The sequence below is a fragment of the Amblyomma americanum genome, chromosome 3 (assembly GCF_052857255.1).
Source record: "Amblyomma americanum isolate KBUSLIRL-KWMA chromosome 3, ASM5285725v1, whole genome shotgun sequence".
Lineage (NCBI taxonomy): Eukaryota > Metazoa > Arthropoda > Arachnida > Ixodida > Ixodidae > Amblyomma > Amblyomma americanum.
The window spans coordinates 225,618,541-225,636,774 of record NC_135499.1 but is presented as its reverse complement, the minus strand read 5'-3'; the positions used below and the strand labels follow the sequence as shown (position 1 = coordinate 225,636,774).

General features: G+C 49.0%; 2 protein-coding genes across 2 annotated transcripts in view; one reads left to right on the top strand and one right to left on the bottom strand.

Moving 5' to 3' along the window:
• nolo (ADAMTS-like no long nerve cord) overlaps positions 1 to 18,234 on the top strand; it is a 176,313-nt gene that overhangs the window by 114,654 nt on the left and 43,425 nt on the right. Inside the window, 1 exon segment of the mRNA XM_077660305.1 lies at positions 9,233 to 9,319. Within this exon segment, the coding sequence (XP_077516431.1) occupies positions 9,233 to 9,319 (87 nt within the window).
• Positions 1 to 18,234, bottom strand: part of LOC144126247 (uncharacterized) — a 220,075-nt gene that overhangs the window by 193,855 nt on the left and 7,986 nt on the right. The gene's annotated exons all lie outside the window — the stretch shown is intronic.

Genomic DNA, 18,234 nt, shown 5'->3' with positions numbered 1-18,234 from the left:
CTTTTGACAATGTAAGCCACGAGGCTATCCTCACGGGAATGAACGACTTGAACTGTGGGAGGAGAGTCTACGGCTACGTCAAAGCCTTCCTTTCAAACAGAACGGCAACGATTGGCCTGGGAGAGCTTCGATCAGAGAAGTTCCTTACTCCAAACAAAGGGGCGCCTCAAGGGTCGGTCATCTCCCCCACGATTTTCAACATAGCCATGATTGGCTTGACAAAACAGTTAAAAGAAATCGACGGCATACACCATGCCATGTATGCCGACGACATCACCATCTGGGTCAACACAGGCTCGCTCATAGAGAAAGAAGAGAAGTTACAAGAGGGAGCCACCTGCGTAGAGGACTACGTCAGAGCAAGAGGGCTAGCGTGCTCCACTGAGAAGTCCAAGCTCCTGAGAGTTTGGAGAGGAAAGAAATACCGCACAGTCCCCACCAGCGACGAGTTAAAGCTCAACGTCTACCTCGAGGGGAAGCCGATACCGGAAAAGACGCTCATCAGAACCCTGGGGATGTGGATACAGTCAAACCAACGCTGCACCCACACCCTCGCCCTACTCAAGGCATCCACCCTACAAGTGGCCCGCATGATCACGCGCATCTCACACAGACGCCACGGCATGCGAGAGAAGGACACACTCAAGCTGGTCAGAAGCCTGGTGGTCAGCCGAGTGGCATACAGCCTCCCCTAATACAATCCCATCAAGAGTGAGGTACAACAGGCGGACGCGATTCTGCGCAAAGCCAACAAAACCGCACTCCACCTTCCCCACAACACCTCAACCGAAAAGCTCCTAGCCTTAGGACTACACAACACCTTCGAGGAATTGAGAGAGGCGCAACTAGTCTCTCAAGTGCGCAGACTACAGCAGACCCCATCTGGCAGGGAGCTCCTGAAGAAACTAGACTGCGCCGATCAACTTCAAGAGATACAGAGGACCGAAACAATTCCGGACGAGTATCGCAACACACTAAATGTAGCACCCATACCCAGGAACATGGATCCCAACCTACGCAAAGCACGCAGAGAGACAAGGGCTGAATACCTACAAAAGGCACTAGCACCCCAAGAAAAGATGGACGCAGCCACATACTCCAGAGCAGCGGGGCAGAGCAACAGCAACGCGGTAGCAATGGTGATTGATTCGAACCTACGCGAGATCCCCAGCGCATCACTACAAGATTGTACGATAGTCGAGGCTGAAGAAGCAGCCGTCGCTCTAGCGGCAGCGGAGGGCTATCGGTTTAAACGGTCTCTAACAATCCTTACAGACTCACAAACGGCGTGCCGCAACTACCTGCGCGGCAGAATAGGGCACGGAGCACTCCGCATACTCCGCCCCGGAGACCACATAACACAACGACAACCAAACGAAGTACCAATTAGGCATACAATAGTATGGACGCCGGGACACACGGGAGTGGCAGGGAACCAAGAGGCGGACAGGATAGCTCGAGGGTGCACTTATTACCGAGCATCCAATCTAGGCGACCTGAAGGGAACCGAACCTGTACCCCAAGACTAATCGGCGGTACTAAATTACTACAAGGGCTGCAGAAAGCGGTACTCACCACCGTACAACTCCCTTAGCAGAGAGGACTCTGTCGCGTGGAGGCAGCTACAAACAGGCTCGTACCCGAGCCTAAACGTACTCAGCTAAATGTACCCCACACAATACAATCAGAAATTCCCCTGGTACCACGAAACACCCACGCTGTATCACATAACGTGGGCATGCCAGCAGATAGACGTGGTACCCGTTATATCAAACCCGAATGCGGAGCAATGGAAGGGAGTGCTCTCCAGCGATCGCCGGGTCGACCAAGAAGGTCTGATTCGGCGAGCACAACTGGCAGCAGCATCCAGCGGAGTCCTGGACTGAGGAGAGCAACCGACCGTTCTGCAAGAAGATGGACGAAGCCATCTGAAGACCGCAGAAGACCAGCGAATCTAGAGCTCAATGAAGTTTTTCACTCACTCACTATCTGCAAATGGAGGAGGGCTCCTCCTCTCCCAGCCCTCTCCTTTAACTCCATTCTTGTCCAGTGCAGCGCATAAAGCTCCTTACATGCGATAGCCTCCTAGAAGAAATAAATAATAAAAATAAATTAAGGGCTGAAGACAAAGAAACGAACAAGAGAAGAACAGAGCGGCTCTTCGCCTAAATCGCAAGTGTGAAAGCCGAAAGAACGAAAGAGAAAGCTAGAAAGGAGTGAAGAGAGAGAGAGAGAAGGAAGGCGGCTTTTAACGGCCTCTTCCTGCGAGTCGCACATGACCCAGGAACGAGCAGCGGGGTGCACGGAAACCGCCATCCTTTGACGGTGCCTCTGGCCAAACAATACCCTGCCAGCACGAGCTTGACCTTGGGGGGGCAGGAGGGTAGCACGGCGCTTTCTCGCTGTACGCTGCCCGCGGAAACGTACCGGGCGCCGCTCTTTAACCTTCCCCCACAATCCCCTTCACCTCCTTTCTTACCTGCACCACTTGTAGTGGTACACGGGCCCCACAGTGCGGAACACATTCCTCTTCTTCGGCCGCACTCTTGAGACGGCCCTCACCTCTTCTCCGCGGGCGCATTCTTGGTGCAGCGCGGACGCGCAGTGTGTCAGGCCCTTGTGTACACTGAAGAACGCAAAAAAAAAAGTGGGGAGGGGGTCTTCGAGAGAGAGGAGCATGCGCCCTCACATTTCCCATCGTGTATTTCGCTTTTGAGTCCACGGGACCAGCCACGCCCCGGGCTGACTCGCTGTGAGTGGACGAACTGCAGGACCCACCCTGTGGGGTCTGGCACGATGGCACCGTCGAGTGCTTGTACAATGGACGCCCTGCGTATTATTAGACTAGGCTGCGTTGGTCGCCTGCACAATTCTATAAGAATCTGAAAGTGACATGTGCACGGCGGTTTTACTGTGTTTCGCGCTCGTCGCCTACGGCTTCAGTTGATTCCATTCTACCCATGTTCACGCTTAGAGTGTGCCCACATCTATCTCATCATTCTCCGCCTCATCCTCACCATCATTGTCACAGCCAATGCCCACTGCCATTCAAAATCTGTCCCATAGCTCTGAAAGAAATCCCTCTCCTCACCATCTGCGGACCCTTTTCCCTTAAAACATCTGCATCTTAAAACATCCGTCCCCGTGACTGTCTGCCGCACTCTGCAGCGTTCTTGTTCTCTTGCGAATCCATTTCGTTGCCCTAAGGGACCATCAATGATCTGTCAACAGCATTCTATGCCCTGCTCATGTCCATTTCGTCTTCTTGAGAGGGTAGACAAAACTGGAATCGCATTCCCAAAGCTGTGCTGACGTCCGCAGCGTGTCCCTCTGCCTGCATGCGGCGCGTCACATTCCGCGCACAGCTCCCCACGGCGGCGGGCCAGATGGCGCCTCACGCACGCATGCAAATTAGTTGGCTCGCGCCTCTCTGTTGCATCGTAATGGCGTCCACGGTGCATCGGCGGGCGTGTACGCGGTAAGCACGATTCTGCCGCGCCTCGCTTCCCATATCCCGAAGAGGGCGCGAGAACGTCTCGGCGGAGGCGGCCGCGTGGATAATGTGCGCTAATTGCGGCACGACTTCGCCCTCCAATATAAAAAAGAATAAAAGAGAGCTTGGGGGGAGATCTAGTTCTTAAAGCGTGTGCGTCTGCGAAGGTGGAGGTGTCACGCACTGTATTAAGGCGCCAGGTGCCCCAGCGTGTCAAATTCAGAGAGGCGCCTAATTGTTCGGGCGGAAAGCGCGGCTTAGAATATAAAAAGGCATTGGCGGCCATTGTTCGCCGATACTGCCGGCAGTGTTCCTTGTTTGGTGAACTCACTTTACAAATTCGACTTCACTCAGCAGAGGCTACTGCGCGCGCAAGCCACTTGTCATCTCTTGTACAGCCAGTCAGTTCGCCGTACACCCGCTTGTGGCCATTTTTATTTCATTTCTGCTGGGTGTCCGGTTTCATCTCAACCTGCTAGCAAATCGATCCTGTCCATGTACGGAGCAGTTGAGCCCTAGCCCCCTACTCGCCATTTGGAGCAGAATAAACGAATTTTAAATTTGCACCTTCTGGACCTACCGCGCGAGCTGGTCTTCCTTCAACATGGTTTACGTACTTACACAAGTATCTTGCAGCCGCACTTCCTGGGCGTTAACATAGTTTAAAACGCTGCCCTGATGAGCCCTTTTATGTATGCACGTTATAGGGTGCTCGCGTGCCCCATGACACAGGGAGAAGCTCATCTCAAGGCGAATTCGCAAGCCAGTGTGATGAATCTTGCGCACGCGGCGTGACCTATCGTATCTAAGTATCGTTGAGGCCTGACTGAAATATTGCACGCTGTGAGCAAAGCAGCGCAAAAACACGTCGAAACTGATTCACTGACTGGTGACACCTAAAAACTGCCCATTGCGTTGCAACCCGCCTCAGTGTTGGCGGAGGGTGCGGTTCAGATTTTTGACGTTCCTCAGGCAGGCTTACCAGAGAGGAAGAAATAACTGCCGAGGGCCGGAAGAGGCCATTTGTACGAACCCCAAAGAAGGCGCATTGAGGACATTCACAATGAGGCCCTGGACAGCAAGCCGGCCAGTGCCGAGACCCGGATTCCTTGAGCGGAATGGAGGCGGCAACGAAAATAACACTCGACGATTGATTACAAACAAAAGTACGAATCAGATTTGGAAATCAACTTGGTCCTCGCGAGAATCAAGTAGCAGAGCGTAATACAAACCTGCGGATGCAGTTGATGCTCTAGCTTACGGTTCGTGGACGCTATTAATTTAGGATTTTCTAGGCGCACCTGGTTTAGGGTTTCGTTTGACGAAGCAAGCAAATCAGTGCTTCGCGCTGTTTCAGACACAGTTGTAGCTTCCGGTCCTGTTTTCCCTGGCAATTTAAATTTCTGACGTTCTCAGTGGTGGGAATAGAGCATAAGACGAGCCATGCACTACGTCATCGTGATTAATGCCATCACAGGAGCCATGCCATCTGAAGATGCAAAGTCGACCGACCTTCTTATTGTCTTCTCCGTATTTGCTGGCACATGGCATGGAGACGAATAAAAGCTTTCTTCTGCGCGCGTAGACATAGTTGTTTTTCGCCGCGCATTAAAGTAGAGCAGCGACTACATTTGGGCAGGCGCCTTCTAGACGTTTTTCGAAATGTTCCGTAACGGCCGTGCCTCCAAGTTTATTAGCGTATACGTTTATTTGTTTGTTTTGTTTTTCCATTTCCTTGAGAATATTATTCAGTAACATATAGCAATGACTGCCCGTCTCTCGTAGACAGCATTGAAACAACCGTTCACATTCCAGCCGTTTTTTTTTTTTGCTTCACCAAGAATTCTCGTCCCCAGCGGAAAATTACACGTCCCAAGACATCGAGCTCAGCGGATATTAGGAACCGGAATTTGCAATTATAGAAAAAAAAGATAGTGTTTCCTCTTTATTTTTTTTTTGGGGGGGGGGGCTGTTTGGGTTGGAACGTGACAGCTCCAGTGATCCATGCAGATGTAACGGGTGGCGTTGTTCGCTTCACGCGTGCTGCGCAGAAAGCGAGCAGTTTAGAGTAGTAAACAGAAGAAATGGCGGAGCGTGCACGGCAGACGACCGAATCATGCGCACCCATGGTTGCCGGCTGCGTCGCTTCCCAGGCGGATTTCAGCGGCGCGCGGAGGCTTCAACGTCGGCGAGTCTCTTTACTTGTTTCAAAGCTGCGCAGCACATGGAACGATTATTTTCCCGTATTTATCTGTGGTTGTCTTTCCGCGAACGGGCTCTCTTCGTTCTCGCTTCTCGCGTTACAGCCCAATCATTTTCCGGAGAGCGGCGGGAATGTTGGTTTTCATTTTTTACACTGGTCCGAAGTGACGTTAATAGGTTTGTTGGCGCATGCAAGGGCTTATCCGTGACGCACATTTAATCTGCAATGGATCTTCGGCGATATAAAATGTAAAGAACGAACATTTCAACTGTGAGTAAAGGAGAAGTGCTTTACGATGTTTTTGCAACCATACATGCTCAGCTATATATGGTGTTATAGCCGTCTGCGCGCTGCCTCTACGCGCAGACGCACCGCACGCGTACGTGCATACTCACAAATTAATGCACGAAAAGCGGCGAGGCGTTTGTTTGTCTTTCACGCGTGTTTAATTGAATCTGCGCATCCCCCCCCTCCAAAAAAAAGAGCAAAAAAGAGAAAGGCGTGGCGGTCGGTGTTTCGAACAACGCACGAAACGAGTTGCGAGCTTTACTTAATCAGAACCGTGTTGTGTGTGCAAGCGACTGACTGCACAGGCGCACAGACCGTGGGAACGACACCACTGCGTGTCAGAGACGACACTGCAAGTTATTCGCATGCAGTTGCATAATAACGCGAGTTGCCGAGACGCATATGTAGTTAAACAGAGGAGCTATTGTTGTTCGGCCGGCAGAGGCGTTGTTTGACGAAGGAATACAACGTTTCACCGTTCGCTTCCCGAAGGAGAAGAAGTAAATTTAATAAACCAGAATACAACAGGCACCGCCGTGCGCATTCGATGCTGCGAAAGCGTTTTCGTTCTCTGTGTTAGATGAATACGCGACTTATTGGAAATAGCGCGCCTGAAAATTTAACGAGGTATTAACGACGCCGCTCATTGCAAACCTTTCTGCGCGCTTTTGTTTTTCCAGCTCTTTCAGAGTTCTTTATCGGCTTCGGCGATTATACTCGTAAGCGCGGCTCTCGCGCTTCCGGCGGACTCCTTTCTGCACGGCTGTAAAACGAACGTGCTCGTAAACGATTTTCGCCGCCGACTAAAAAGCATGTGCCGTACAAACGATTTTAATTTTAATTTTCCATTTTATTTTCTCAGCCAGGCAGCGGCAGAAGAAAAAAGTAACCTGAATTGTGCGAAGCCCTTCGGCAAGCTACCGTGTGGCGCGCGGCGAACGTGGAATTTGCGCAAAAATGTCCGGGAATTAACAGCGGCGCGTACAGTGTATGGTGTTCTGTTCCCGCTCCCAGGAGCTGTCTCTGCGTAAGCTTCAGATCTCCCTCTCTCTCTCACACACACTCGTTCTCCCTGTGCGCTCTGCGCAATAGAACGGTTCTTTTTGTGTACCTCTTTTGTTCCTCAAAAAATTCTAGTGCCCCGTTATAATCTTTCTCTACGTACCGGTCTGTTCGGGCTCTAAGCCGCCTTCACGCTATGAACATCGACGAGGATGTAATCCTTCCTCTGCTATTTTTTCGCCCTGCATTCCTTGTATTTTAGCTAGCACGTTTCTCCTTAATATCTACTGTATTTCGTTTTGATTCTGTTGCGCGTACTCGTCGATAGGGTGTACAAGCAGAAAAGCAAAGTGAGAATGAAGCCCAGTCAACCGCGCGGTCCGACAGGGTTTTGTTCGGGCTTTTCAGCGGCTTGTATAGCAGCGGTCTACCGGACCTTTATTCTGCGGGTTGCGCGGCCGCTCTTTTGAGGTGGTTAGAAAGGAAATGAACCGAATGAAGTGCCCCGTCTTGTATACTTTTTGGCCATGAGGCCACTTCAGCGAAACGCCATTGCTTGTTGCGTATCGTTACGCTAAAAACTTTATGGACTGAACCTGACTGCAGAACGCTTGTGACGTGAAATTTCGGAGTTCTCCTCGGTTTGAAGCGAAAAGCTTCACTACGCTAGTCAACACCGCGCTTCGCGCGAGCCGGAGTATGTCAGAGCACGAGTGACGTCACGCACGGCGCAGGTGGCCGCCGCCGACTCCGTCGCCTGACCTTCGCCGCTGCCGCGCGTGACGTCACGCGCGGCGCAGGTGGCCACTGCCGCGCGCTATGCGTCATCGTTTGACGTTCGCCGCAAGCGCGTGTTTATCACGGAAGCCGACTATGTAACCGCTTGCCGGAGAATAGGTGTGCGCATTCAACGCGGAAGGAGAAGAGAGTGATACTACCGATACAGAAGTGCTACCGCGGGAGTTGGCTGAAAAGGAGCGATGAAATGAAAGGCTGAAAGCTCAACGAGCGTCCGAGACACCCGAACAACGAGAAGAACGTCTCGCTAAACGACGCAGCAAAGCCGAGTCTGAAACGCCAGAAGTACGACAGGCTCGTCTCGCTAAACAGCGTGAAAAGGAAGCTGAACAGCAACGTTCGGCCATGTCAGCTGAGAGTAGCCAAGATGGTGAGAGTTGGGGAATCGCTGAGCAGTTGCGAAGGAAGAATGAAAAGGCCAGAGCCAAACGAGCTAGTGAAACACCTGAGCTAAATCATAGACTAAATCATAAAGCATAACAATAAGCTAAACCATAAGCATCAGCGAACCTTTTCGCTTGTAGATATCCAGGCTTAACCTTAGCTAAGCCCCAGCCAATTTTTTTTTAAGATGGGAAGAACAAGTCGCGATGTTGATCTTGCACATATACAGTGACATCTGGTTAATTCAAACTCCTTTAGCCCGAACTTGTGGTTCGTTCGAACTGGCGCTTAATTGACACCGTCTTCATCACGTGCGTTGAAAACGGTCCCGTTAATTAGAACTCTGCATAATCCGAACAAGTTTTCGGTCCTCTGCGAGTTCGAATGATCAATATTCGATTTGTTTTAAATTTTCTCCTCGCTGAAGCGAAGACAATGAGGTCGCCTTGTGTTTGCTTACTCTTCTGGGGGCAGACTGAACTCCGTGAAAGGGGGCGCTAAAATGGGTCGCGAAATGAAAGTTTCTCTCTCTCTCTCAAATGCACTATCAACTGTTCGAATACCACGGTATAGGAGCTCGCGCGGAGCATCAAATGCCGGTTTGACATATGGGTCACAGGATCTTCAATACGTAGCCTATGTGTCACGTCTTGCGTTTGAAATGAAGCCTATAGGAAGGCTGTGTGATAGATTTATTCCTTCGCTTTCGAAACTGCTCCCGATATTCGCTCGTCGTTATACTGCTGTCAAGCTTGAGTCCGAAATCTAAGTGCTGCAGCACGACGACCGCTGTGAGCTTGCAAAAATACACTCCACATCATTTGCCCCTTGAGGTCATCGAGCCATCTTCGTCAAATAAAGCTTCTTCTTCTTGGTCATCACCATCGCTATCGCCGCCACCACCGCCATTGTCAACATCTCGCAACCCCTTGCTAGCCATTATACTTGCTAGGATGATTATTTGTGCCAGTCCAAGTATTTGAATTGATTGATTTATCTTCTCTATAATTTATTCATTGATAGACTGAATAGTTACTTGCTCTCACTTCTTTCGCCTGTCGCAGGTGGTTTTCTGGTCCTGCAGCCTAGCGCGTATGGAAGCATCACCAAGCCCCGAGGACGAAGACTTCAGCACCGATTCCAGCATTGCGGTGAGCGTCCACTCACAGAAGGCGCGGATAATCAGTGCTTGTTCTAACCGCGGAAGCGCTCCGGCTGGGAACGACTGTGGAGTCAAAAGAATGTCATACAACCTCTTCGCATGCGTTCTTCGGGGTCGTATATCGAAAACAAACAAAGGTAGGAGACGCATTTCTTTAGTGCTTTCACTACGGCGAGGTCACCAACTGTGGACTGACGTAAGCGCCTCAAGGTCAGTTGTCGGACTTGCTTGGCCCACTACTGCGACGCGACGTAGCTATGGCGATACATCAAGCCGAGTGACAGGCTCTAAATGCCGTGGGAACGTTGTGGAACTCGACCTCACAGGCTGCCTACACAGGGATGACAAGAATGTCGTACGTCCTTGTAATTAACACGACTTTCGCAGATGTGAAGGGACAGCGTCAGGAAGAAAAAAGAAAAAAAAGGAGTGCGCGAAGCCTCATGTCCTTGGGAAAGCATGATGTCACAGTCCTCACATTCCCAGCTCGGCTTCTCAGATTATGTGACGTTTTGCTGCAGAGTTAGAGACGTTTTCAAAAAGAGATCGATGAGCACCGCTATATTGGACACTGGGCTGTGCGTGTAGAGAACGAAAGAGTTTAGGATTAAGCTCCTCCCCAGCCCTAAAAAACCGGCTGCTCTGATGGTTCTGAAAAGGTCTATACTTGGTCGCCCATGTCGTGTTTCGGCAGAGGGGAAATGCAGAAACATCTGCCTATGCCGAGAGTCCTCAACTTCTGCGCGCGTTTGGAAATCTACCGAGGTCGACAATAATGAACTTCTTTGCGCCGCCTCGTGTAAACTTACTGAAAATATAATTGTAAACAGAAGCAGCTAGCTCATATTCCAGGCCCGCGGGGAACAACATTCTCGCTTATCGTATCATACACATCTCCCGGCAACCCTCACATCGCGTGAAGCCGGATTTATGGCAGCAAAATACTGTTAGCCGATTCTTTATAGGGAGCCGCCATGACATTGCCGTTTTATGGCGCACGATATATTTTTTTATCCTTCATTTTACCGAGCGACACGATAAAGAAGCAAGTTAAGGCGTGGAAGTGAGGCGAAATTAAAGCCTGAAAGGCATACACGATACAGCCTTTGCCTTAAAACTTTGTAAAACTTTAACAACGTGCCAACCGCCATTACGGGTCATTAGGAAGTCTTTACGAGCTGCGCCGACTTCTGCTTTTACGGTTATTATTGTGTTGACATCCGCTTGGAGGTAACACCCGGCGGGGGGACGTCAGGGGAGCTCTAGCCGCGCGGCGAGACCGGAACCAGGCTTCGAGATAAGGAACGCACTGCGAGCGTCTTCGCGGCAGTGACGTGTACGGGGGTTGCTCGCGCCATCCGTCTCTGTTGCGTCGTGCTTTGCACGCTCGCTTTACTTCGATTCTTTTTTTTTTCACTCTCTCTTTATCTGTTGTCGTCATACCCGTAGCTCTTCGAGACAAGCCGGTATCGCTGCAGTTTGTAGCCCGCAATAAAGTTTAGGAGGGGCGGGTCTTCCTGGATTGACTTGCTCGCGTCCTGATGACTGCAGCTCTAGTTGAGCGGGCGACAAACATGCTTTACGCTCCTCGGCGCTAAAATCGTGCAGTGCAGCGGAAGGCATAGAGAAAGCGTCAGCCAATGCGCGGATTGCAATGCCAGAAGAGGGTTCAAATACTAGTTCACGATTGGCTGGCACGCCTTGGTTTTCGTATCATTGGCTGCCGTGATCGGGCACCGGCTAATCGCAGGGCGTCCCGCCATGCGCGCGGAGTCTCGATTGGCTTGCGAACCAGTTCTATCTTCAGTAACGCTGCACGGATCTAATAAGACACACTGGCGGAGCGGGCACGCGGCAGACGATTTTTTAAAGCCTGTTTTTACGACGTTGAGAGCAGTTGCGAAGGCCAGATTTGCTTCTGGTTCTGCGCGTAATGCAGTTTGGGTTTTGAATCATTTCCGTGGCGTATTCCTGTCTTCGTCGCCCTCTTTAATTTCTCTTTTCTTCACGTGTGTCGTAAAGTTAGCATTGATCTGTGTCAGTTTGCTGAACACGGTCTCGTGCCGTCTACTCGCGGTATCAGCCAAATCAGTTTCCGAGGAAGTCGCGTTTATGGGATCAGTACCTTTGTTGCGCCGCGAACATAACTCATTTCACAAGAGTTCAGGCGCATCTTTCAGCGAATCAATATTTTCTTCTACCTATTTTCTTCCTCGTAAACTCAAGGAACTGGCACATGCTTCATAGGAGAAAACGGCGAACAGAGGTCAGAACTTTTCACCACGTGATAAAGCTGTCTGCACAATTTGTGAAAGCTGCGATTGGAAATGCTCGCGCGGTATTCATTATTTTTGGCAGGTTTATTTGAATCTTATTGCAGAGAAGTAGTGCAGCTCATTCAGAGTTGCGCAAGTTGTGAGCGGCGCACGTTGGCCGTTCGGTCGGTTCGCATCGCATCCTTTTATTGCTCGACGGAGCACCGTCGAACATTTTGAGTTGTGCAAATCTAGTGAGGCATAATTTTTGGCAAAGGGTTTAATCAAGCTCTCCAAATCGCCTCTACGCAAGGAGCAGCTTAACATCTCATTACAGGATTTAAAAAAAAGGTGAATACTACTGGTACCGAATATTCGTCATGTATATTACGAATTCGTGGCTACGCGGCGCATACAGAACTTGTCTTTGCCCAGAGTCGCCAGGAAATGACAGTGCAAGACAGTTAACGGCGCTCTAGATTTGAAATGCCACGCTGTTGCAGCCGAACGTATAAAACGGCGAAAAAAAAATAACTAATGAGCTACGAGAAGTATACGTCGCAAGCAACCCAACTTGTTTTATACTTCAACTGGCGGTGCGATCTGCGTGGTGAAATATCGCACGCTTTTATGCCTTTTTTCGCCTGTGTTATCACCAATAAATACAGGCGATCCGGTTATATGTTGACGATGCTAAAAACACCACGCAGCGTTATTCCGTAGCGCAACTGAGGGTTGGCGTAATTACTTCAAGCATGAACGAGGATTAAATAAAAAAAACACGTTGATAATTGCCAGTCTTAATAGCCGGTAATTTCATTGCTAAAATATGCAGAAAGAGCATAAGGAAGATGCAAATAAAGACGAATATAAATATTCGCAGGGACATTTAATTACATATTTGTTGTCATTGCGCTAACATCAGCAACTACTGATCACCGGACCAGAAATGACGTCCCCTCCTGTCTGACGCCATAATGTCCAGTCTGATGACGTCACGTTTCTGCAGCCAATGTGCATTTTGGTTGCATTGTGATTCTAATGATATCGCATAAAAAGTCATGTTGATAATCGCTAATGATCATAACGAGCGATATAATGAGGAAAATATGTAGAAAAAAGATGCGGAATATATAAAAAACCAATATAAATATATACTGCTTTAGAGTGCAAGCTTCGAGGAGCACCGTTTCTTAAGTGTTCGAAAAATTTTAGAAATAGAAAAAAAAGATAAATTTCAGTACTTTTCATCTTTTTGAAGTGTCCGGTCGCGGAGTACTATACGACGCAGACAGGGGTGCCGTTTATCCATTCAGAAAGTTCTTCATACGGATATCGCAGTTAATTTTAAATAAGACGCCAGCTGAATCGTTGCCGTCGCACATATTCGTTACGAAGCAGTTGCAGCAGCCAGAAGACACCCCCGGCTGCCATCGAAACAAGATATCAGAGACGAAAGTTTCCAACCGGAGATGGCGGCTCATATGTTCTGTCGAAGTGTAAACACATGTACGCTGGAGCCGTCCTGACGGGAAGGGCCCGGAGGCGACGTGGTATTTACAGAACGGCCAGGCGCTTAACGTTGACAGCGACATTTGGGACGGTGACTGGGGAGGGCCTGTAATCGCTTTCGCCAACAGCCCGCGTTTGAGGCCGCATAACATCCGCCGAACCGATTGAAACCTCGAGCAATTATCAAAACCGCTCGCCTGCCATGTGATCAAGGCTGTCGACGCAGGCACTTAGCTGCCCTACAAAATCAAAGTCTGACTGAGATTAAAGCCCGACTGTGTTGGCATATTTGCGCTGCTTAAACACAGAGAACCACTTTATAACGCGCAGACAGCGAAGGTGAAAATACTTTGTGTCGGTCTATTCGTTCAGCAATTCATACCGGCTTGGCAGAATACAACCTTTTGATTCGAATCTCCGACTGTACAGTTGTTTGCAAGCTGGGAAGCTCAAATGCGCCAAGCGCTCCGTAAAGCCACGCAGTTTTCGCGAACCCATTGCATTTGCTTGCATTCGGCAAGCAATCTCATCCGACCATTTCCTGATAGTGCTAGTTTGCCGCAATTATTTCATGACCTCGTTTAAGGCGCACTAACAAATCGCATCGCCTCACCTTCGTGCGCGGCTTTTTGTAATGTTCTCGCCCTGCTAAAGCCTTATTTTGTTGCCCATTTCATGGGATGTCTATTGATGACGCTTGTTCTCTCCTCTCTCCCTCCCTCACCCACCCACCTATTCACTCTCTTACTCGCTCGCTCATTCCCTCTCACTCACTCACACACCCCCTAACTCAAGCTCTCACACATACTAACTCAGGCTCTAACTGACTGACTGACTGACTGACTGACTAACTAACTAACTAACTAACTAACTAACTAACTAACTAACTAACTAACTAACTAACTAACTAACTAACTAACTAACTAACTAACTAACTAAGCAACCAACCAACCAACCAACCAACCAACCAACTAATTAACTAAGTAACTAAGAATAATCATCTTGACGCAAAGCACCTGTTGGCTGACTGCCGAATCCGTCAAGTTAACGCAGGGAACGCTTTCAGTACGCTGCTCACAAATTTACGATTCGAGTCTAGAACGCGCCCATCCTGAAAACAAGGGCGATAAGGCGGTCGTCGTCCATTTTTCGGCGTGTCCCGGGTTTTTCTCAGATGTTGCGTGGAGCCTTATCTTATCCACTATGCAAACCTCCTGTCTGGAGCTGCGTTGCCGCCGGAGGGGAAGTTAGATGACCACCAGGAGACACCACCGCTGTGGCGCGCAGATAAAACTTACGTCGAGTGTTCGATAGTCACACTTTATCGCGTCGAGCGCTCGACAGGGAATCGAGGAGAGCTTTCCTCGAGAAGGCTGGGAAGGAAGGCGAGCCGACCACGATACGGTGCGCGTCGAAATGCGTTGTGTAACAAGCGACAACATCCCGTGCACGCCGTCGCCGCAGTTGCGTGCACAGCTCCGGAGCTTGAGGCTCCTGCCAGTCCATTCAAGTAGAGCGAAACACGTTCCAGCACAGCTTCACTGCGCAACTTCGAGTGCCTCTACGAATTTCCATGAGCTGTTTTCGCACTCGCGAAATTTACGGTGGCTAAACTCGCATGCGTGCATATTTGGTTGCACAGTGCGATTGGTTAGGGGAGTGGCCTGGGGTAGCTGGCGACGCATATTCAGTGTTGAACTGTGAGCAAGGGACGGCGACGCACGAGAACGCACAGGAAAAGCAATCTTGTGTCCAGTGTCTTCTCGTCCGTGATTTGTTTCATGCTGTCCATAATAAAGCGCTCATTGCAAGTATACTCGCTTCGAGGCGCGTGAACTGTGTGGTCATATATGACGGCGTGTGCGCAACCAGCTGCTTTGCCGAGTAGCAGTTAATGCATTAATGCACTGCAGGTTATAGGCGGTGTGGTCGTGAGCCCAGAAAACAACCAGCAATAGAGCGACATGGAAAATGGCGACCATTGCCTGGAAACATGGCTGGCTCATTGCACTGTGCCGTTGTCATCTCGAATCGGCTCACTGGCTTGTTGCTTCCAGTCCCGTGGCTCTTGCAAGAAGGGAGTAATAGATAAGTTGGCATGAGCGATGCTCCATTCCCCGGCTTTTCCATTAAGGAGCACCCTTTCGAGTGTGTACAAAGCGCTAGAGTGGATTCTAAGAGTGTGTTTGATTCACGCAAGGAAAACGGGGAACGCGAATAAAGAAGCTTGACCATATAGCATTGCGAAGCATTATTCGGGATCTATCTTTGATGACGTACACTGTGACACTGACTAGAAAACTAACTGTGCCAATTAAGTTGCGATATTTAATTCTTCTCTAGTGGTTCTTACTGATATTTCAACTTTTAGTTATTATTTTATGTAAACTATACCTTTCGTGTTCATCACTGTTCGTAGTTGGTGTCCAACATCGGCTGAAAACAGTGTAATCTTCCAGTGCTTGTGGCTCTGTACAGCTGAATTTTTAGAGCAGAAAGACGAGGACACAGCGCTACTGTCCTGTCTGCTTCGGTTCTTGAGTCGTCGTCTTTCGGCGCTAAAAATTAGGCCAAATATGTACTAACTAGCCTTGAAGAATGTTAGAGCTCTTTTTATCGCTAGGTAGAATAAACAAAAGGTAAATCTCTGCCAGCATGGACTAAAAAACTCCAAAATAGCGACTCCAACACGCAAAATTTGAAAATGAAAACTTTTCTCCAGGCCGTGCCAAAATGGCTATTCCACAACTCTGAAAGCTTATAGCGCTCGTAGTGCAAGAAACAATTGCGCTGTGGGCAAAACTTGCAATTTCTGTTCGAGCGATGATTTGCGGAATGTGCAGCATTCCTGAAACTCGACTTCCTAGCTAGAGAACGCTCAAGAGCGGGATAACCGACGCGCTCTTTAGCGGAAAAACCTTGCGCGGTCGACACAATTCGTCAGGCTGTTATAGTAGAGAAAGCTAGCTTAAATTACGTTGCAGCAGAGGGGACACCCTTTCCCACCACCCGCCACTCTTAGCGAAACATTTCCTTACTGGCACCCATTTATTTCTATAAAAAAAGTTCAGTAAATATATTGTGCATATGGCAACACCACACTTCACCGTCCTCCAGCACTTCCGCGATTTCAGCCTTCAATAGTGGCTTCATATATACCAGGTGTCCCAGCTAAAAGTAACTAAGCTTTTAAAGAACGCGGAATGTCCTAGCCGCGTGAGACCAGCTGAAGATTTAGAGTCGCGTGAGCTAGTCTGCAGTATTTTTTCGTTCTTCAAAGGTACTTAATTAGTTACGTATAATTAGCTAACTTTTTATTATTGAATTCAGGAACAAAGTGTCACTGTAAATGTTGCAGATCGTCTCAAAAAGCCGCTATGAGCCATGCTTCCATCAAGGTACGATTTACGTATAGCTTTACTTATCGGCCTTAAAGCTATCACGTGACCAGCTGCTGGGTCACATCTCTGCCCCACTGTGCACGCAAAGGCTCATCGGGGAGAGCACTTCAGTAAAACTGTTTTTCAAAGTGATCTACAATTTTTCAACTGACACTTCACTCCCCAGGGTAATAATTAAGAAGTTAGCTAATTAGGCTTAACTAATTAGTTAACTTTGAAGAACGAAAAAATACTGCAGACTAGGTCACGCAACACTAAACAACCCTCAGTTGGTCTCACGCGGCTAGGACATTCTCGATGTTTTTTAAAAGCTTGCTTACTTTTAGCTGGGGCATCTGTATACACGTGCAACGTCTTAACGTCAGATGTGAGGAAAACTCGCCGAAATCTCGGGCATGCCGTCCTCGTCAGTGGGACCTTAAAGAATCTTTCATGGAGCCTGCGGAATCATTGAACATGTGCAACAGATAACAATGGTTTATGGACGGCTCCTATGCTGTGCTTGCTCTCTTCTATCCTTTCGAGTTAGCAAAGAAATGACGTCCACCAAAGCGACGTCGCTTTACTCTGTTTTTGCTCTCCTTTTCTCGCTTGCTGTTTCTATGAAAACGGCACTTTCCTTTTTTTTTTCTTGTTGTCCTGAACTTTATTTCGTAAACGTCCTACCCACATTCCTTGCCCCTCATCTCATCGACAAAATCGGCAACTATGCCCTTTATAATGCCATAAAAAGTATAATCGAGAAAATGCGGAAAGGCGCTGCTGCATATTAAAGAAGAGAGAGAAATTCTAAGTTGCATTCTCATCTCAGAGCTTTATCCGATGCGTATATCACTGCTACTTCAGCTACACATCCGTGATTGCGTGCGTATCCGCTAAGCATATTAGCTTGCGACATCCCCAGCGTATACTTTAGGGGACAGTTTACTCGGGACAAGAATGGCATACTTGTTGTGCGGGCTGCTATTCATATCACTTACAGTATTGGCGTGAACGTGGCAGCGCAAACGTGCTTCGATGCAAGCAAGTTCTATTTCAGGTGGCATCTTTAAGGAGGCGAAGCTCAGTGGGCTCAGGCAAATGCATAAAGGGCTTCGAAGGACAGCATTCCAAGCAGTGCACATTTTTCGCTCAGTCACCATCTGCGCTTCTTCTTCGTACGCGAGATGGATAGTCGTCGACAAAGGTCCGGCCTAAGGTAGCGCAAATATAGGACGCGTTTAGCTGCAGTCGATGAAGCAGCGCATCGCCGTATGGCCAAAATTAGACGTCGATCGACAGCGCATTGACTCTAGTTCAAACTGCGTATGGCTGCTACCGAACAGAACTGAAAGTTATGTCACATAGCTGGTCGCGTAACGGCGCTTTCATGAATGGCAACTGTATTATGGAGACCTTGGATGTCTACCTTTCTTGCGTCTATAATCCTTAATATATCGTAATGGCTCGGCGACTTTGAAAAGACACGTAGCGTGCTCTGAGCGCGTAATCGGAAAGAAGATGGCATGTGCAGCATGATAACCCAGCAAAATGCGGCCACCACAGAGCGACGCAGTGAAGGGGGGGGGGGGGGACGCACCGGCTGCAGACTGCCGTGGCGTGCAACGGAGGCCAGGTAACACTGCGCATGCCCATAAATGTACTCAGCCTTGGTTCCTAAAAGGATTGATTGCACTTAAAATTTTTGTTGCCATGTTTTATTTATCACTATATATCCGGAACGATGTTCCGCATAA